Below are 20,133 nucleotides of genomic sequence, written 5' to 3' on the forward strand. Positions count from 1 at the left end.
ATTTGGAGGGGAGCCAAAATGGGGGAGGGGAGGGGACATTTTAGCTCCCCTCCCCTCCAAAATTTTTAACCAAATGAGGGGAGGGGCTCCCCTCCCCTCCCCTCCCCTCCCCCGCCCCTCCCCTCCCCTCCAACCAAACACACCCTAAATCAAGACTTGCAGTCTCCGCGTCCGCCCAATTGGTGTGCTGTTTGTTTAGAAATAAAATGATTTATAAATAACTTTTTAATTATGATTTAAAAAAATAATATAAATATATGAGAAGAGTTTTGTCTTGACTTACATAAAATATACTACCTCGGATCCTTATTATAAAACCTTGTTTGACTTTTATTTTGATCCTAAATATAATAGCTTAATCTACTTTATCTCTTATATTTATCCATTTTTTTCCTTGATAATCCTTCTAATAATAGTAGTTCTAGATAATAAACTTGACTAACAAGGATATTTTAGGAAAAACAACACATATTCATTAGAAATAACTGACTTAACTAAGTTCCTTAATCTCCTCAAATTAACCAACTGGATCTTATAATTAGGACCGGAGGTAATACTTATAAGTGCTTTTAAGGGTCAATCTAAACCACTCCGAATCTTTTAGTAAAGGAACTTGCACTGTATAAAATACTTGCCAATAATACTAGTTCCGCTTCTCAATATAAAAACTAGTTGATTAATTTAAATAAATTAAACAAATTTATTAAGTTAATTATTTATAATAAATATGATTTGAATTCCTTATAATACTTTTACCAGTCATGTGTATTAGTTAGAACTATAATTTGATGAAATCCTTAACATGTGCAATAGGGAAGCAGTGGTCAAAGACACAGACTGCCCATACCTACCCATTTACATATAATATTTTTATTTTTGTTTATTTTGCGTGGTATCTAGTTCATGATCAAGTATATTATTAATGATCTAGTTTATGATCAAGTTTATTTTACAATAATTTCTTGGGAAATATGCTCGGAGTCACATCATTCAAATTATATGCTTGATGAGCAATCCAAAACACTTCTGCAAGTTGAATCGAACACCATTTCATCTTCATTTGTTAGTCTTTATAAGCTAAACATATGATAATTCTTATGCTAGATATAATTCAATTATTATTAGAGATATATTAGGAATTAATTAGGTGATTTGCAGTTAAAATTTATTTTAAGGGTTTATAAATGCAAGTTCAATACTTCTCCAGTCCTAAATATAAGACTCTTATATACATATTAGTATAAGAGTCTTATATTTAGGATCGAAGGAGTACATATTTCAAAAATTCATCCAGGCAATTTTATTTAAAAACTAGAAAACCTATCATGTAGACTTTCTAGGAGGTATTTTACTTAGCTTTTTAATAATATTATTGCTAGTTCTTGTTTGTTGAAATGTTATCTGCATGGAAAAAATAGGAGATTTCAATTAAACGAGTTAACCTATAACTTATGAAAACCCACTCTTTTAGAGGGGGTCTATTTTTAACGGGCTTAAATAAATTCAATATGAGTATTAGCTAACTGATTTAATCTTAAATGGGTAGGCTGCCGATACACACTGGTCATCCAACACGCCTGTTCTATTGCCTTGGCAAATAACAAGCCCAACCACTCTAAATTATTAATTATGACACAAGGATCTGCTATTCGTTTCCTCCACATTTTTTTCTCCGCGGGCTGTGCTTACACACACACACACACAGTCTTAAACACACGCATTGTTTTACTATAATATTATTAATTATTAATTAATACACACGGACAAAGGGATTGATTTATGTTTTGAGTCTTGTCGGCTGAGGAACATAACTCCACGACTATTTTTGGAGCTGGTTACAAGATAAACATGGAACCAGTTTTAATACCCATCACTTTGACAAGCACATTAAACTTATCAGATCTGGATTGTTCATATCTGATTTGAATAGTCCGATTTAAAATATTTAATTAATTATTTTTAAATAGAAAAAGTTATTTTTAAAAGAATGATAGTTAAAAAATTGTCTCTATTTTAGATTTTATACATATTAAACTAATTATTTTAAACAAATAAAAAAAATCAGATCCAAACTATTTAAATGAGATATAGACCATCCTGATTTGATGAGCTTAGTGGTTCCATAAATATTGGTTTTATTTCCTGGGGGTGTGATGTTAATTTGTGGCGGGGCACGAGCTAAGAGATATATTAAATTTCCAATCGGCGAGGCCTATTTTTCCCTTTCGGTTTTGTTTTGAGTGTGGTTCGTTTTGCTCTCATTTATTTACGTTAAAAGAGTTCATGGGAATAAAAGCCAAGCGGTGCAATGGCCGGGGCACAAACACACACGTCTGTAAGCAGACCACCGAGATTCCTCACGCACACGTCAGGAATAATGATTTATTCCCAACGGCAAATTTATGTCGTTCTGTACATTTATAGACCAGACAATGTAAATTTGCAAGGAGAGAGAATGAAGAAACAGGAGCAGATACCATAATTCTATAGGTCAACCGACCCTGCGATTTATTTCGATCTGAACATAACATGGACTCCTGCATTTTTATACTGCCAGTTTATTCGGAGGATGAATTGATGTGACTGGGATTTCCAGAAGGGAAGAAGGCGGTGCCCAGACGACTTTCGATTCAGTTTGTCCAAGACGATATCTGATCGAGGAAGGGACCACGATGTGCCTCCTCCACGCACCACGTCATCAAACGAATCCCTTTCCTTGGCAGGGGCAGTGACCCCACAATGCCTACTGGGATGATGCTGGAGCCTTGTATGGGCACCACGTGCACTGGTGGCCCCCACTGGTAGTCCACTTCGTTGAATCCCAGCCGTCCCCACTCCGATATGAACAGAGTAGTGTACGTCAGAGGCGGAGCAAATGGGTCTTCCCCATCTTTCCGATGCTCACCCTTCAAGTATTTACCGAACTCCGCGGGAAGCCTGGCCTTGGCTTCTTGAATCAACTTAATCACTTCGATAATGGATCTCTGTGTCAGCGACTCAGACGGAATAGTAATTGTCACAGGGAAGAAGCAATTCCCGTAGAAGCCTTCAGGCAAAGGCGGGTTCAAGAGCTGACGACAGTTCGCAAAGAAGACCAACTTCACCTGGGTATTCGGACTGAAATTTATGGCTCTCGTTCGGCTGATCCAAAACCCTGCCGCTACAATCTGGAAGGCAGAGCAATTCTGTCCTGTTATTTCCTGAAATTCTTGCTTAAGCCGGTGAACGTGATCTATGGGTATGTCCATATTAGCATGTTCTAGCTCGTACTCTGGCATTGGCGGTGGACCAGGTGGTAGTTTTGGCAATGCAGCTACGGTTTCTTCATCAGGTGTTGATGGAAAGAAGTCCCTGTGCCACAATGGGGCAATGCTTGGTTTTTCAAGACCTCTAGCTACCTCACCAATGGCTTTCAAAAATTGCGCAGCACCGAGACCATCACATACGCTATGGCAGAATATTAGGCCTATCACAAATCCCCCGCAACGAAAATGCGTCACCTGAAAAATATATTAATTGCCAGACATAATCATTTAATGAAAACTCTCAGGCTTGAATTCGACGTCCAGAGCAGAAAGTTCCTAGTAATCTGTACCTGCATTTTCACGAGGGGTTCGACGTCTTCAGTCTCAGGGTCGGGAAGAAGATCATCGTAGGGGATAGATTCAACATCGTCGAAGTAATTGACTGAGGCAAGAGTGCAAGAAGCCGACGCCTCAACGAACCACACGCCTTCACCGGAGCATTCAATTTGGAGGGGACCGTGTTCAGACTGAATGAGTCTTCCTGCAAGAGGGTAGTAAGAAACTAATGCCCTGGACAAGGCCTTTCTGATGACCAACGACGCGTCAGGGCCATATCTGAACACGTGCAAGGTTCGAGCATTGCACCTTAGAACAGGTAATCTATCGATGGCTGATAGGTCCAGTGTAATTGATGGCTTCTGCTCTGCTGGTTTCACTACACCACGCGTGGTTCTGATCACGGGCAGAGCCATTGGAATTGCAAATGCTGGGTCTCAAGTAGAGACGGCAGTCGAGAGAATGGCTAAAATTGGAAGAGATGCAGTGAGAAATGTGAGTGGGCCTTCTTCTTTATAGGAGGATATCTATTGAATATGTGTTTTGGGCTTCTTGGCCTTTAAGTCTCAACTTGGTTGGTATGGAAATTGAACTAGCCCGCCAAGTATAGTGCTGCACATTAAACAATGCGTTTGCTTTTTTGTGTCGCGTAAGAATGCTCATTGTTTAGCAGCAACCTTCTTACTTCTTAAAGACTATCCCATTAAATTATCTCTCAGGCATTGCTTAACATTCACTAAATTTGGAACGAGAAACTAAAAAGTGCCGAGGCAACGGGGAAAAAAAAAGAAAGAAAAGGTTTATGCTAACAAAACGCGTCCACAAGGTTAATTTCATTCACATCCTATAAGCTGTAGGTACCGTAATTTAAACGAGAAAGCAAGACTGTGTAAGAAATTACAAGGAACAAGTCTGTTGCGTGTCGTGTAGTCTGCATATAAACCAGAAATGTGGCTTCATCAGAAGAAAATAGCAGTAAGGTTCAGAGGACAAAAACACCATTTTGGCTGCCGACTGGCTAAGCATTTTTGTGGAAGTGACTTTATTTTCTAAAAGTAGGAACACGACGTGGGAGAAACAATGGAGGAGGAGGAGGTACGGCATGAATATGTTATCCGCTAACGGGACCAGGAAGGGTTGAACACAATCATTATTAGCTCGAGTCGCTTGTCGATATGTATGAATATTATAGAAGAATAATTGAGGGACATGTCATATTCAGAGTATATGCCGGGTATATGTCGATGGCAAAAGAAAGGACGTGTGTGGTTGGGTTATGGCCAGCTTCTGGGCCGGGCTTGGCGCCTTATCAATTTTGTTTGGTATATGTGACTTAGAACTAGTTCTGATATTTATCACAATTTATGAGACTTAGAACTAGCTTTGATATTTATCACAATAATGACTATTATGTTACTTATCACAAAATTATTAGGATATAATTTTAATAATTTAAATTTAAAATTTTTAACTAGTGATTTTTAAATAAAAAATTATTTTTTCAAAAAACCTATAGTTAAGATATTATATTTATTTTAAATTATGTACCTATTAAAAATATTTTTTAAAAAACAAAAATACTAAGTATTAAATCTCAGCTATCCATATTAAATCTGAATATTTAAAATTTTTGATGAGTATCATGATACTCATCACTATGATAAACACTAAAACTAGTTTCATATGACATCTTCGTGTGAACCAGTTTCAAGTGGTAGGGGATGGGTGAAGTTCTCTTTTAGTTTATTTTCATGTACCATTGCTCAATTATCACCACCTCTCCTCCTTGATATAAAGTTTGCTGACTAACTTGAATTGATTAAAAAACTAGTCAAGTTAGTTATTCGTGATAAAGAAGTGTCATTTTCTTCAAAATATCTTTGTTAATCATATGTATTAACTAGAATTACCATTTGATGAAACTTTTAACATGTGCAACTACTACAAGAACTATCTTAAGAAAAAATAGATAAATATAAGAGAAAAAATAAATTCAAATCTTATATCTATGATTAAATCAAACGTCAAACCAGCTTTTATATTAGGACCAGAGATAATAGTACGTTATTACCAACAACGAGTTGGGTATGGCAAAAAAGAGTGATGTCAATGCCTAACATAATAATAATAATAATAATAATAATAATAATAATAATTCTATTGCTTTAAATAAAGGTGAGAAATATCAAAGTGAATTTTTATTTGATAAAAAATATTACTCATTTCAATATTTCGCATTTCGAGTCCACATCTTTCGTCTCTTGTTTCAGGGATTTTTTTTTTTTGGGACAGAACTTTTTTCCTTGACATATATATATATATATATCTCTAAAGAGAAACGCCAAAATAAACTCACGAGCACCACCAGAACTTTTATAATTTTATTTGATCTGACGCTAAATAAATTCCCATGTTGATCTCGCGTTTAATGCCGTTATTACTTTATATGCTACCATTAAATTAACTTTTAATAATTAAATTAACAAGTTACCATTTATTCATGATATTAAATGCTCCGTTGCCTTGGATATACTTTGAAGAGACGCTTGTTTTATAGATGTCTGCCTAGAGATCTTGCAATTGTTGAGAATTTTTTTTTTTTAAAACCCTCAATTCAGATTTCAGAGTATGAATTTTTCATGTCAACGTCATTTGGATAATTATGCCTCAGGTTTTAAATGGGAGATTGCGTCAATGCGCTGTGCAACTTGATACAATTAAACCCAGAATCTAACACAACAGCGTATAAAATTAAATGTAATTTTTTATTTTGTCAGCTGAGAATTTGAGACGTTCTGCTTTGTTTTTCTCAATGGTTTGATACCGAAAAAGGGGATCTAAACCCTATCACTTCTCAATCCCCAAGTTTTATTGTCTTTATTTTTATCGAAAATAAGAATCCATTAAAAAAAAAGAAGGTTTTTTTTTTTTGCCAACGTTCAAAAACAAAGCCAAGACATGCTTTGCTGATGATAATTGAACGATTATGATTTGTTCATCTCAAATTATAATTTTTTTAATTGAAGCGACAAAAACTAATTGATCAGTTTGGCAAAAAAATTCCGGGTAAAAAAAAGGTTTCACAAAAGGGGGGGGGAATCAGCGACGCAATGAAACAACTGCATCCGTGGAATGGATAAACAGAAAGATAAAATTTAATGGAGTAGCAGGTAGGTCTAGAATTTAATTATAACTGGATTAATGTTATAAAGTCGCAAAATTCCTCATGTCATACAAAATTAAGTGAAGTGATGAAATTATCCTTAAAAAACATTGATTATATTTTATTTGCAACCTAACTTCCCAAACTTAACTGTGGTTTTTTAGTAATTTCGAAACCCACCTTTGCAAACTTTAATCGAAAATGTGAGAAATTAACTGGTTTAATTGTGTAACCTAACTTTCCCAATTCAAGAGCAATTCACAATTAATTTGCACATTGCCCTCTAAACGGGGAACAAAAATTAACCAGACCAAATGCTTTTCTTTCGGCCTTTTTGCGACACGGCCATCCAGGCCTGACAATGGTCTCCGAGTAACTCGAACGAAATCTAATTTTTAATGAAACGCGTTGAAAATTAACTAATAAATTGTTTGAAAGTTACAGTAACATGCGAAGAATCTCACATCTCACTGTAAAGTCGCGCTCAGGACTGTTAACATTCCTTCTCACTGTAACTTTAACTTTGAATTAATATGATATTTGGTTTCTAAAATTTGCATAAATTTTAACTGTAGTCTCTTAAAATTTAAATTATATGTTTTGGTTCTTTATTGGACACAATTACCCAGATTTTTATTAAATTATAACATTTTTTCATAATACTTAAATTATAGAGACTAATATTTTAAATGGAAAAAAACTTGACAGACTAAAATCAAAATAAGAATAAATTTAAGGAGACAAAAAATTGTATTAATCTATTAACTTTATATGAATAAATAAGCATTTTAATTCAGCATCATAAAAAGGTGTAAATACTGCAACTAATAAAACACAAAAATGAAAACGCTATCTGCAGTTAAGTTGAAAAACTTGTTGGAACTGCTGTCAGTGAGGGTACATAAATTAAGACCGAGAAAACAATAAATTTGTCAACACAATGGACGGAACAACCGATCAAAATTTTTTAAATAAACCCTCGTGGCAGGAAGCTAAAGAAAAAGAATCATTTAAAAATGGCAGTAATATATTAATTTCGTTTCTATTTTTTTTGCTTAAATAATTCTCAAATGAAACATACACTTCTTACCGCTCAATGTGCCTTTTTTCCATAAAGAATGGAAGAAGTGTGCCTTGATCCGCCAAACAGTCGTGTCACCCTATCAATAATTCAGCACGATAAAATACAAAGAAGCGCATTATTTTATTTTAGAATTCGATGGGGGCCTTGAAGTTGGTTAGCACTGGCTGCTTTCCTGAGATCAGTCTGAATCAGAACGAACAGCCTCCGATCTTTTATTACGGGGTAAAAAAAAAAACTCTTCAATAGCCACGCTTAATGTTCCACGTTAATCATTGTTCTTTTTACAGTCCAAGGAATCTATCTACTATAATAATATAGGAAAAGACTCTTGTGTTAGACGATTTTTTTTTCCAATTCCCATTCGGACAAAGCAAGAAAAAGAAAATCATGTTTTTTTTTTTCCCTGAATGACAGGGCAAGTCGAAGTGTGAGGTTAAACAAAAGATTTGTCAAACTGATTTCATGAGCAGTCTCTTTCAGTCCTACCTGGCGCAGGTCCTACCCAAGCCCCATGCGACATTGCGACGCCTCTCTTCTCACTCAATGGGTCGCTGAGATTTCAAGGAAATAAATTACTCGCAAGTTTCCGCTTTCCGCCGCAACAATCTCATCTCGTCCACTCACACAATTCCCTAAATTTTTTATGCTGTTTTTTCTTTTCCCTTATGGAAGATGAATCTTTTCTTTCCTTGCAAACAAGGACCCAATTTGAACCCATCACCGAGCATCGAGTTCCTGATTTATCCCTTGCTAGCTCTTATTCCTTCAACGAATTTATCGCTTTACAGGAACCCCAGCGAGACCCACAAGCCTCATCTCAATTATTGACTCAGAATGCGCCCAAGAAGAAACTTACTCGCTGCAAGACTGCTCCTGCCATGGTTGTTTTTAAGGATTTCAGACGAAAATTATCCGATGTTCCTAAACCCCAGTCTAGCTCAATCATCAGGCAAGGCGTTTGCTTGCTTGTGATATATCTTTCAGTCGGGGTTGTCATATACTCCTTCAATCGGGACCATTTTTCTGGCGCAGAGACTCACCCAGTTGTTGATGCGCTTTACTTTTGTATAGTCACCATGTGCACAATCGGTTACGGAGACATCACACCGACAACCTCAGTAACCAAGGTCTTTGCCTGTTTCTTTGTATTGGTAGGTTTTGGCTTCATTGACATATTGCTTAGCGGGCTTGTTCATTACGTGCTAGATTTGCAAGAGAACACGATTCTAACTGGGCTTGTAATGGGTGCTCAAACTCAAAGATCTCACGAAGGGTTCTCTGCAAGAAATTACATAGTTGATGTGGCAAAGGGGCGGATGAGAATCAGATTGAAGGTTGGTTTGGCTCTGGGCGTGGTGGTGTTGTGTATTGGAATAGGGAGTCTGGTTCTGTACTTTGTGGAGGACTTGAATTGGATTGATTCAATTTACTTATCCGTTATGTCTGTAACAACAGTGGGGTATGGGGACAGAGCCTTCAAGACCCTTCCCGGCAGGCTCTTTGCTGCTATCTGGCTCCTCGTTTCCACACTGATGGTGGCCCGGGCCTTCCTGTATTTGGCAGAGGCCAGAATTGATAGAAGGCACCGGAGAATAGCCAAGTCGGCGTTGCATAGAGATATGACTGTTGAAGATTTGCTGGCTGCCACCATCAATAACACTGGCTTTATTAGGTAACTTTTTTCCGTTCTCTAAGAACTAATACTAGTATTGATACTGACGCAGGTGTGGTATGTGCAACAGGATTTGTAGTAGCAATTTCGTTTATGACTCTTAGCTGAAAATAATTCCTGATGTCATGTGTACATTCGTAGGAGTTGTATGTCATGAATAGGATAAACATTGCATTGACCTTTGGTCATTAGTGTTCATATAGGGTGTACAGTTGTCTGCTGCCGCCTTTCATGTTGCGATGCCTACGCTTTAGTTTTCAGATTTATTGTTGAGTTCTTTAAATCGAGATTCTATGAAAAAGAATGAGTTGTATTAGTTCCGTCTGAGGCAAAATGGTGCAACTAAGGGATGTCACTGTTATTTCAAATGGTCAATTAATAACTTATTTTGGCAAGGGATATTTTTCTTACTTGGAATTTCCATTCCATTTGCTATGATTCAGTAAGTCAGAGTATGTAATATTCAAGCTCAAAGAGATGGGGAAGATAAGGGAAAAGGATATATTGCAAATCTGTGACCAGTTCAACAAGCTTGATTCCACTAATTCTGGAAAGATAACGCTGCCTCATCTCCTAGAGGGTCGGTCATGACAGACAAGACAGACCAGTTAATAGTGTATTATGTGTTCGCTGCATTGCCCAACCAAGAACCGAGGTTGAGACCCCGGAAAATCCTCTCTGCAGAGTAAAGTTTGCAGACGTATGTGATTTGGGTTGGGGTCTTCCATATTTTGGAGGAGATGCAAGTGACTGAATCATTTGTAGCGAACTTTTGTACAGGAACTTACAATTCTTAGAGGTAGAGAGAAAGAAACTTTCAACTACTCGATCTTTCCCTCAATTCTCCCCCTCCAAATATGCATATATCAGAACTTAAATGTAGTATTACCCCCCCCCCCCAAAAAAAAAGCAGAGAAATATACAAATACTTATTCCTTCCCTCTATTCTTCACTAGGCAGGCAGTTCTTTGCGCAGAACTGCTGATTTTACTTTCAACGATGCCATACAAGTATTCCTTTCCCCACGGATAAGTTGAAACCGTTTTGTAGAGATCATCGAATTATTGCTGATAGCCTTGAAGCAAAATTGAAAATAATAATTAAAAAAAGGATTTATGTATATTTTGAAAGGTGAGATATTGCGAAGAATGTAGAAATGCAGGAGTTTCTGATTGCTTCGTTTCCCTTTCAAAATTGTTTTGCTTGAACTATCATTAGACGGCCAAATGTTTGGTGAACGAAAGGATTGTTACATGAATGTAAAGTTTTAAAAGAGAACCACTGTTATGGTCCATCTTTGCGAGCTGAACCAAGCAAATATTTGAGTACTGTACATCTTAACCTCGAAGAAAACTACCCTTTTACGGGGAATCATATAGTATGGGACATGCTTGAACTTCTTCAGGGCAACGATCATTACGAATTATGATCAATCTCATCCGATGAAATTTAGTCATCATTCACGTTCTATGGTCATTAATTCCCGCCTATGGCATTGAAATATTGCGTCCTAGGACGCAAGGTTTTCTTTCTCAGTGCAAAATACAATTTGGCATTGGTTCCTTCCTTTTAAGGCCTCTCAAGCTCACTGTGTTACCTTGGGTTTGAATGAGGAGTAAAATATGGAGGAGGGAATATTAAGAGGGAAACTCCCAAAAATGATAAGATATTTTGCTTTTCTACCTAATATTCTCTCATCCCTATTTTACCCCCATTTTTCACTTTATTCAAACAAAGTCCTAGTCACGGGGCAACTCTAAAAATAGAGCTCACCAAACACAGTTTTTTGGTAGCCTCGGAACTGGAGTTGGCCGATACAGGAAAAACATCTACCTGCATAGGCGGAAGAAAATTGAAGCAGCTTACGGGTGTGTTTGGATGAAACCAAACCGTGGTTTGGAAAAGTGATTTTGGAGAATAGATTCTGAGGAAAATAGATTCTGTGAAGAATAGATTTTGTAAAAAAGTGATTCTGAGAAGTGAGAGTGTTTGGATAGTTGTTATCAGAAACACTTTTTATATATACAAATTACTAAAAAAAAGACATAAGTTAATATGATAATTACAGAAAAAATAGATTTTATGATATATTTTAATTTGAAGGAATAAAATTGTTAATAATATGTTTTTTACCAACATAATTAATAATACATAAGATAATATAATTAATAAATAATTAATGTGTATATATATTTATAAAATATAAGATTAAATATATTATAAAAAATATGTTTATAAAAAAAATAACAAGATACATATCATATAGGCCCTCACACTCTCCCTTCTTTCTCCAAAAGCAAAAAAATTTTGCTTTTTCCAAAACCATGGTTTTGGAGTCAAAACCATGGTTTTGACCCAAAACCATGGTTTTGGATTTTGGAGGGGGTGTTTGGGTAGATTATTCCCCAAACCATGGTTTGGGTCCCCAAACCATGGTTTGGGGTGTCACCCAAACACACCCGTGTCAATGATTCTCCTTTGATGCGGTTGACGTTACCGTGGAAAATAAAAGCTGGTGTGACGATTTGGCATAGCTAAAAGGGGGATTAAAGGCAATATACTCGACATAATTTGACTGCGAATCATTTCAGCTCTCCTTTTGTAAACAAGCTTACATTCTATAACCACTCATTCACTTTTCCTAAATAAACGGCGTGAAGATGAGATGGGACCACAATTTACGACCATTGAGAAAAGATTTCAATGTGTTAGCCTCTATAAAGGAGAGCATCCACTGTGCCCTGTTTGCATCTAAGGCAGAGAGTCCATGGAAACAGCGATAGAGATCCAATTGAGTACATTATGCGTGTTGCTGAGCGTGCTTGCGTCGAAGATCTCTGTTGTAGTCGCAGAGAACTATGTGTCTGCAGTGGGTGACCCCGGGATGCAGAGAGATGGGCTGAGGGTTGCCTTTGAAGCTTGGAACTTTTGCAATGAAGTCGGAGAAGAAGCCCCTAACATGGGTAGCCCAAGAGCTGCTGACTGTTTCGATCTTTCAAGTTCAAGTAAGCCAAATCTCCGAACAAACAATAACTAAAAGAGTTTCATTCATTAGTATAGTAGTTTCGATTTGATAACAATGCACAGGTTCTCTGAAGCACAAGGTTAGTGAAGTTGATAACAGACTTGGAGTAGGGAAACCATTTCATGGGTTGGGAGGAGATGTAAACAACCCAGATCTCTATGCAGTGAAAAAGGAACTATATCTGGGTTCTTTCTGTGAAGTCGCAGACACCCCAAGACCATGGCAATTTTGGATGATTATGTTGAAAAATGGCAATTATGACACACAGTCTGGTTTATGTCCTGAGAATGGGAAGAAGGTAGCACCTTCAAGGCCTAGACGGTTTCCCTGCTTTGGAAAAGGGTGTATGAACCAGCCCATCATGTGTCATCAGGAGACACGGCTCCAACATGGTATCATGCGAGGAGCTTTCAGTGGTACCTATGATTTGAATTCTGGCTGTGGAGGCGGACACAATGGCCTCTCTTACTACGAGGTAGTCTGGGAAAAGAAAGTGAATGTTGGGAGTTGGGTTTTCAAACATAAGCTACAGACCTCAGAGAAATACCCGTGGTTGATGCTGTACCTAAGAGCCGACGCAACCAAAGGATTCTCTGGAGGTTACCATTATGACACAAGGGGAATGCTCAAAACTGTAAGTAAAGACTTCTTTTCAATAAACCTAGCACCGAGAATCCACTTTATTACTTACTCGAACTCGTGAAGTGTGGAAGAGATGGACATAATGCATGTAGGACGCAGTAGAATAGAAATCATCACTTGAATGAAAGATTTCGCGATGCGCTTGAAACTCATGCATAACTTTTATTTCACTTCTACTTTCTTATAACTGGGCAAGATTCATCAAATCCACCATACTCTGTTTTATTCTCCTATACATTATAACAGACTCATGATTCAGCTTCCAGAATCACCAAATTTTAAGGTGAGGGTGAGTTTAGACATCAAAAGGGGTGGAGGAGCCAAGAGCCAATTTTACCTGGTGGACATAGGAAGCTGCTGGAAGAACAATGGAGCTGCTTGCGATGGAGATGTGGTCACTGATGTAACTAGATACAGCGAGATGATCATAAACCCCGAAACTCCATCTACCTGTAGCCCCAAGAGGTTAAAGAATTGCCCACCATTCCACATGACACGAGACAACAGAAAGATCTATAGAAATGACACCGCTAATTACCCTTACTCGGCTTATCATTATTATTGTGCTCCAGGTAGTGCCAAACACTTGGAGCAACCTGTGAGCATTTGTGATCCTTACAGCAATCCTCAGGCACAAGAGATAGTTCAGTTGCTGCCTCACCCAGTTTGGGCTGATTATGGGTATCCCGCCAAAAAAGGTGATGGCTGGGTTGGTGATGCAAGAACTTGGGAGCTTGATGTTGGTGGATTATCCAGTAACCTCTACTTCTATCAGGTTAGTAATGGGATTTCTATTTACTATATATTCTCGTGACAAGTTTTTGTTTTGATACATGTGTATATCGTGGTACAGGACCCTGGCTCTCCTCCTGCTAAGAGGGTATGGACTTCTGTCGATTTGGGTACAGAGATTTATGTTAGTGAAAAAGATGAAGTAGCAGAGTGGATTGTCAGCGACTTTGACGTCCTCCTCACGAAGCCAAATTCATGAACGGAACTTTGATTTGATAAACAGTAACGAGTTTTCAGCTTTTGAAAATAAGATAGCCGATACAGGGTTTGCTAGGGCGAGGAAAAGGATATTTTCTTGTCTTAAACGGATCATGGGATCCTGAGGAGTGAGAATGAAGACGCACCTTTTCCAGACACGTACTTTATGGTCATGGCCTTATTTAATATTTATAAACGAAAAGATTAATTATTCTCCGCCGAAGTATCTTTGCCGGAATCATTGTTGTTACTTCTCCAAATTATTCTCAGAACTTTTCTTTCTCAGGGATACAACATCGGCTAGATCTTATTTGATTTCTATTTTAGTCCTAAATATAAGACTTTAATCTATTTTATCTCTTATATATATATATATTTCAAAGTAGTTTTTATAACAATGATAATCATAACCAACATACTTAATTACAAAGATATTTTAGAAAAGACAACACCTATTTATTACAAATAACTAACTTAATTTCTTTTCTTAATCTCCTCAGATTAGTCAATTAGCTCTTATAATTAGAATCAAAAGTAATACTTCTCCGGTCCTTAATATAAGACTCATTTAACTAATTTGATTAGATTAAGGAAGTTAGGTAAGTTAGTTAATTATAAGAAAAGTGACACATTTTTCCTAAAACACCACAATCATCTTTCTTAATACCCCCTCTCCCTCTTCTATTTGATCATGGTTGAAAGAGTATCTATAGGGGTAATTTAGAGAAAATTGATAAATATGAAAAATGGGTCTTATATTTAGGACTAAAATCAGCTCAAGAATTGGGTCCTATATTAAGGACCGGAGGAGTATTTCATTTTTAATACATAGGAGATTAGAGTGCACATTCCATAATGATATTAATCAAATTTTCTTCCAACCCAGTTTCTCTAAGCATGTGATGGAGGAAGTCCCATTTAATTCTATCATAAGCTTCTCCAAATCAATCTTCCAAGCCATGAGACCTTTTCTTCCTTTAGTTCTTTTCATTAAATGCATAATCTCCTATCCTACAATGATGTTATTCTGAATATGCCTTCCCTTGATAAAGCTAGATTGATAAGGTGAGATCAACTCATCCATGCATCCTCTAAGTCGGCCAGTAATAAGCTTTGTTAAGCATTTATAATGAACAGTGCATGAAGAAATAGGCCGAAAATGGCTAACAATTTCTGGGGTCTCTCTCTTAGGAATAAGAGAAATTAAGCTTCTATTTGCATTACACAGAGATCCTTGATGGAGAAACACATATTTGACCAATTGACAGATAGATTTGCCCAATTTATCCTAGTTAGATTGAAAGGACATAAGAGAGAATTCATCGTAACCAGGTGGTTTATAGGGCCCCATAGAGAAAAGAGTGACATATATAAAGTGGGCTCCAAAACCCATTTCCCCCTTGGGTCTATCCGTGAGAACTGAAAAGTATTTGCAAGTGTTTGAAATCTCAGATTGATCTCTTTATCCATCTGAGAATACACGGCACTGAGTTAAAATACGAAAATACAAAAAACGAAAACAAAAACAAAAGCTTACAGTTGTAGGTGCAACAGTAGTAGTTCTACCACGTGGCGACTACAATCTCTCTTCCCCACGTACAATGTCAATACCCGACAAGGGGGAGGGGACCCAAGGGAGGGGGAAAAAAAAGAACTAACTAGCTAGATAATGAATTAGCATCACAAGGGACAAGGTTTGACCACTTGTCTAAGCTTTGGTGAAGCTGGGATCGAAAGGAACACCAGTGGCAGCCAACCATGGCTGACCCATACCCTCAAGATATCGGGTAGCAGTATATGCAGCAGCTTGATCCTTTGTAAGCTGGCCTCGACCCCACTTGACCCTCGTGTTAGGGCTAAAACCAGGTCCAGTGTTGGCATACTCAGCGAAGTAACATGTTTTTAGGTACATATCCCCAGTCCAAGGAAGATATCCGTCTGGGTGAATAATGTCACCCAGAGTGCTTTCCATGAAGATGGCCTTAGAGTAGGCCTTCCATGGCCTGGCCAAGTAGCAGGGATTCGCGTTCTTGTCAAGCCCTGGCTCTGCAGAGATGTCACAGTTCTGAATCACAACCCCAGTCCCTGCCTTGGGGTTTATGGAGCCGTCTGCTACCACTATGTCCTGTTGGTTCTCCATTGGCTTCCTCAGAATGATTTTTGATTTCTGTATCAGAGTTCTGGACGCGCCGAAAATGAAGTCGATGGTGCCTGTGATTTCACACTCGCGGAACAACTGAATCCCTGCCTGCACGTACAAGGTGTCTTGGAAACCACGGAAGGCGCACTGGAAAAAGGCCGCGTGCGCCGCTTGTGTCCGAACCGCCACCGCTTGGTGTCCAATAGAACCAGCCGTGTTATCGAATCCTATTCCCTTGGCAATGAACATGTCTCCAACAATGGCTGCAAACAGATAGATAGATAGATAGATAGATATAGATACAGTTGAATTTGTCCATTAGTTCTTAAACATGTTATTTGATAAGAACTTACCGAAGGTGGCACTGTTGAAGGTCCTCCATTCCTTCTTGGGCTCGACGCATCTGTTTCCAGTGACGATGGTTTTTGTAGCGCCGTCTCCGTACATGTAAACATTCGGCTTTTTCTTGTCAACGAGAGGGTACTCGTTATAAGTTCCAGCTTTGACGTAGATGATGAATCTGCCTTGGTGGTTCTTTGGGTATGCATTAAGAGCGTCGGTGATGGTTTTATATTGACCACTTCCATCTTTCGCAACCACTGCGTTGGGTTGAGGGTTGGCAGCATCCAAGAGCTTGCGATCAGCTTCAGACAACCAACTGTGATCTTCTTCTTCCAGGAGACGACGAGATGGAGCCTTCACTGTCAAATCCAAGTTGAATGCAGAAAGCAGATTGTTGAGGCCGGCGAGAACATCAAGCGCCACTCCGGTAAGCTTCTGTATGTCGTCCAGGCCACCCTGTGTGTGCAGTGTATCTCTTATCTTTTCCTCGCCGCCCCCTGCCTCAAACCCGTCGTAGCATGATTGCTGGAAGGATAACACCATGGCCAACCAGTTCTTGACGTCGTCAGTTCTGTTCTCGATGCTTCTAATATCGTCGCCTTTGAGCATGGCATTTGAAGCCTCGAGTGAATCAATGGCTGACTGCAACAGGTCCTGGCAATCATCAATAGCCATCTTAACGCCTTTGTCGCCGGAGCCATGTTCGACGGCGAGCTTGTCGGTCATGTTAGCGGCACCTATCACCTTTTGCATCACTTTCGCCACCGCCGTCGTGATGTATTCTTTCGGGTCCGACGAGTTGACGGACCCCAGAGTGTCTTCGCACTCCTTCTGGTTGTCGGACCCTTGGCATATCGCCGTCACGGCCTTGTTATGGGAGGCCAACTGATCACCACCGCTGCCACCACTGTTGCTTTGTCTGACGACAAGAATAGTCCCGACAGCACAACCTACGACCAGTATAAGTGCAACCCCGGGCAGGAATATCTTATTCATTTTTATTTCTTTCTTTTGGTTTTTCTATTTTTTCTTATTTCGTTTTCCTCCGACGTCTACGACGAGAGTGGTCGACGCCTGTTTTTTCGTGGCCACTATTAGTGATCGAAGCTTATCGGAGAAAAAAAAAATGATAAAAGAGAATGTACGTTTATTGATTTTGATGAGGATGAGACGAGTGAATCGATTGACTTTGCTGCATGCATGTTGCGCGTTTTATACACTGTTCAGGTTTCTAAAATAAGATAGTTTGACATTTTCTATCAGATCTTGATTTGTGGTTGTAAGTCTACCGCGAAAGGTTTAATTTTAACCGTTTGAAGTCCAGTTTACTAATCTGATCTCTGTTGGAATGCTTAAAATAGCAAACATATATAGGTCCTCTCCACAAATTCCCATTACAAACAGATTTTATTGGCCTTTTTCTTTTTATAAGGTGAGCTTAGTTAATCAGACACGCGTTACTGAGGGCCGGACATCTATATAAATGTATATTACCTCACGTTCTAAATATAAGAACTAATTAGTTGAATTTGATTCTAAATATAAAATCTTAATCTATTTTGTTTTCTAAATTTATAATGTTTTATCTAAAATATTTATATTGATTGTTAGATGTTTTCAACCAAGAGTAGTTCCCATACACATAATTAAACAAGGATAATTTTAAAAAATTAATAAACATATGTTAAAAATAATTAATTTAACTAATTTTTTTAATCTTTTTAAATTGGTTACTAGCTCTTATATTTAAAAATGGAGGTAATAGTTAGCGTTTTTTTTTTCATCCAGATGCTATACATGTCGTCCTAATTGTGTATTAGGATGCTCGCGTAATTTTCAAGTCATTTAGATACGTGTGGATTTGTGCAACAAGGTCTTGTCTAAAGTGGTTAGTTTTTAGGGAAAAAGGAAAAAAATGAAATAAAAGTAGAGGCATGAAAATTTTCGGTCTCCAATCTAACGATAAATTTTTAATTCAAAAATATCACATCACATTCTAACCACAGCTTCTTAGAGATTCACAAGATTCATGAATTTCAAATTATTCCTTCAAAGATTTTGACAAAGCAATTCTTTTATCTTCATGTATAGATTGCGAGACATATGTTATAACTTTGCATGAATTCTAAAATAAGTATCCATGATTTATGAGGAATGTGTTGTTTTTATAAAATTTTATGTTGTGCGTGATAGAGGTACGATACATGAATATTTGAAAAACTTACTCATTCTTACATGCAATGCATTTCTTGACTCCATTTTTAATTTGAAAAGTTTTTAACTAATTTTTTAATATATTTAAATTAATTAACTAACTCTTATTTTATATTAAAAACTGAAAATAGTACTCCTCCGGTCCTTAATATAGGACCCAATTGGTGAATTGGTTTTGGTCCTAAATATAAGACCCATTTCTCATATTTATCAATTATCTCTAAATTACCCCTATGGATACCCTTTCAACCATAATCAAGTAGAAGAGAAAGATGAGGTATTAAGAAATATGATTATGGTATTTTAGGAAAAACGTGTCATATTTCTTATAATTAACTAACTTACCTAACTTCCTTAATCTAATCAAATTAGTTAAATGGGTCTTATATTAAGGACCGGAGGAGTATTTAATAAGTCTACTTAATGGTTGGCCTAAAAAAGAGGGTACGTAGTGTTTTTGTTATCATCAGAACGCCGCCGCCTTACAAGCGAATTCCTTATACTAGGAGGATTATCGGTGCACAAAAGTAGCATCGTAAAAACAACGCTCGACATAACCGGGTGAAAAAATAAAAATGAAAAGAAAAGAGCTCAGCAGAAAATGTTGTGCTAAGCTTAAGTTGCCTTGCAAAACTTACGATGCATTGCATATCAAACGATACATGTAGCAATATATATTCACGTGACAAACTAAGTTTGACCTCAGAGCTCTGGTGGTTGACTCGATCACCCCATGCTTCCCTGCAGGTTCCGTATAATTTTATTGTTTACTTTTCAAACAATTCTTCACATGATTAGGAATAAAATTATAATAATTTATTATAAATAATCAATTTATTATTTTTTTTAATCTTTTCAAATTAACTAATTAGACTTTATATTAAAAACAGGAAGTAATAGCATTTTATAAGATAAAATATAGTACTCTTCCTACCTTTAACATAAAAGGTACTTTGTACTATAATGCACTTCAAAGTACTATTTCCAGTCCTTAATATTAACCTTGTTTGATTTTTATTTTGGTTCTAATTATAAGACTCCATTTCATTTTATCTCTCGTATTTATATAAATTTTTTCAAGATAATCCTTATAATAATTATAGTTTTAGCCAACACACTTGGTTAGTAAGGATATTTTAGGAAAGACAACATATATTTATTACAAATAACTAACTTAATTTATTTTTTTAATTTTCTCAAATTAGTTAATTGGCTCTTATAATTAGAACTGGAGGTAGTACTATTTTTTATCTTAATTATAAGATTTTGTTTATAATTGA

The 20,133-nt window shown here is 37.2% G+C and overlaps 4 protein-coding genes across 5 annotated transcripts; 2 read left to right on the plus strand and 2 right to left on the minus strand.

Moving 5' to 3' along the window:
• Positions 1–2,374: 2,374 nt before the first annotated feature.
• On the minus strand, positions 2,375–4,009 carry LOC114728290 (acyl transferase 4-like). Its single transcript, XM_028915169.1, has 2 exons — positions 3,596–4,009; positions 2,375–3,500 (listed from the first exon to the last, which is right to left on the minus strand). The coding sequence occupies exons 1-2, from the start codon at positions 3,995–3,997 to the stop codon at positions 2,631–2,633; spliced, it is 1,272 nt and encodes a 423-aa protein (XP_028771002.1). The 5' UTR covers positions 3,998–4,009; the 3' UTR covers positions 2,375–2,630.
• Positions 4,010–8,429: 4,420 nt separating this feature from the next.
• Positions 8,430–10,435, plus strand: LOC114728279 (two-pore potassium channel 5). 2 transcript variants are annotated; one of them, XM_028915161.1, is made up of 2 exons: positions 8,430–9,500; positions 9,571–10,079. In XM_028915161.1, the coding sequence occupies exons 1-2, from the start codon at positions 8,494–8,496 to the stop codon at positions 9,602–9,604; spliced, it is 1,041 nt and encodes a 346-aa protein (XP_028770994.1). In that variant the 5' UTR covers positions 8,430–8,493; the 3' UTR covers positions 9,605–10,079. The 2 variants fall into 2 exon arrangements, with proteins under 2 accessions (XP_028770994.1, XP_028770993.1); XM_028915160.1 differs by having other exon boundaries at positions 8,432–9,500; positions 9,944–10,435.
• A 1,756-nt stretch (positions 10,436–12,191) lies between these two features.
• Positions 12,192–14,373, plus strand: LOC114728287 (uncharacterized). Its single transcript, XM_028915166.1, has 4 exons — positions 12,192–12,505; positions 12,588–13,159; positions 13,427–13,942; positions 14,021–14,373. The coding sequence occupies exons 1-4, from the start codon at positions 12,268–12,270 to the stop codon at positions 14,156–14,158; spliced, it is 1,464 nt and encodes a 487-aa protein (XP_028770999.1). The 5' UTR covers positions 12,192–12,267; the 3' UTR covers positions 14,159–14,373.
• Positions 14,374–15,865: 1,492 nt separating this feature from the next.
• Positions 15,866–17,635, minus strand: LOC114728280 (pectinesterase-like). The gene is made up of 2 exons (XM_028915162.1): positions 16,651–17,635; positions 15,866–16,560 (listed from the first exon to the last, which is right to left on the minus strand). The coding sequence occupies exons 1-2, from the start codon at positions 17,633–17,635 to the stop codon at positions 15,866–15,868; spliced, it is 1,680 nt and encodes a 559-aa protein (XP_028770995.1).
• Between the last annotated feature and the right edge of the window lie 2,498 nt (positions 17,636–20,133).

The sequence above is a fragment of the Neltuma alba genome, unplaced genomic scaffold, assembly GCF_004799145.2.
Source record: "Neltuma alba isolate B1F8T4 unplaced genomic scaffold, ASM479914v2 tig00012530_pilon, whole genome shotgun sequence".
NCBI classification, from domain to species: domain Eukaryota; kingdom Viridiplantae; phylum Streptophyta; class Magnoliopsida; order Fabales; family Fabaceae; genus Neltuma; species Neltuma alba.

Coding starts and splice junctions, on each gene's coding strand:
- LOC114728290 (XM_028915169.1), bottom strand. CDS start 3,997: ATGGCTCTGCCCGTGATCAGAACCACGCGTGGTGTAGTGAAACCAGCA. Junction 3,501..3,595: donor AACCCCTCGTGAAAATGCAG/GTACAGATTACT, acceptor TATATTTTTCAG/GTGACGCATTTTCGTTGCGG.
- LOC114728279 (XM_028915160.1), top strand. CDS start 8,494: ATGGAAGATGAATCTTTTCTTTCCTTGCAAACAAGGACCCAATTTGAA. Junction 9,501..9,943: donor AATAACACTGGCTTTATTAG/GTAACTTTTTTC, acceptor GCTATGATTCAG/TAAGTCAGAGTATGTAATAT.
- LOC114728287 (XM_028915166.1), top strand. CDS start 12,268: ATGGAAACAGCGATAGAGATCCAATTGAGTACATTATGCGTGTTGCTG. Junction 12,506..12,587: donor TTTCGATCTTTCAAGTTCAA/GTAAGCCAAATC, acceptor AACAATGCACAG/GTTCTCTGAAGCACAAGGTT. Junction 13,160..13,426: donor CAAGGGGAATGCTCAAAACT/GTAAGTAAAGAC, acceptor CTCATGATTCAG/CTTCCAGAATCACCAAATTT.
- LOC114728280 (XM_028915162.1), bottom strand. CDS start 17,635: ATGAATAAGATATTCCTGCCCGGGGTTGCACTTATACTGGTCGTAGGT. Junction 16,561..16,650: donor CTTCAACAGTGCCACCTTCG/GTAAGTTCTTAT, acceptor ATCTGTTTGCAG/CCATTGTTGGAGACATGTTC.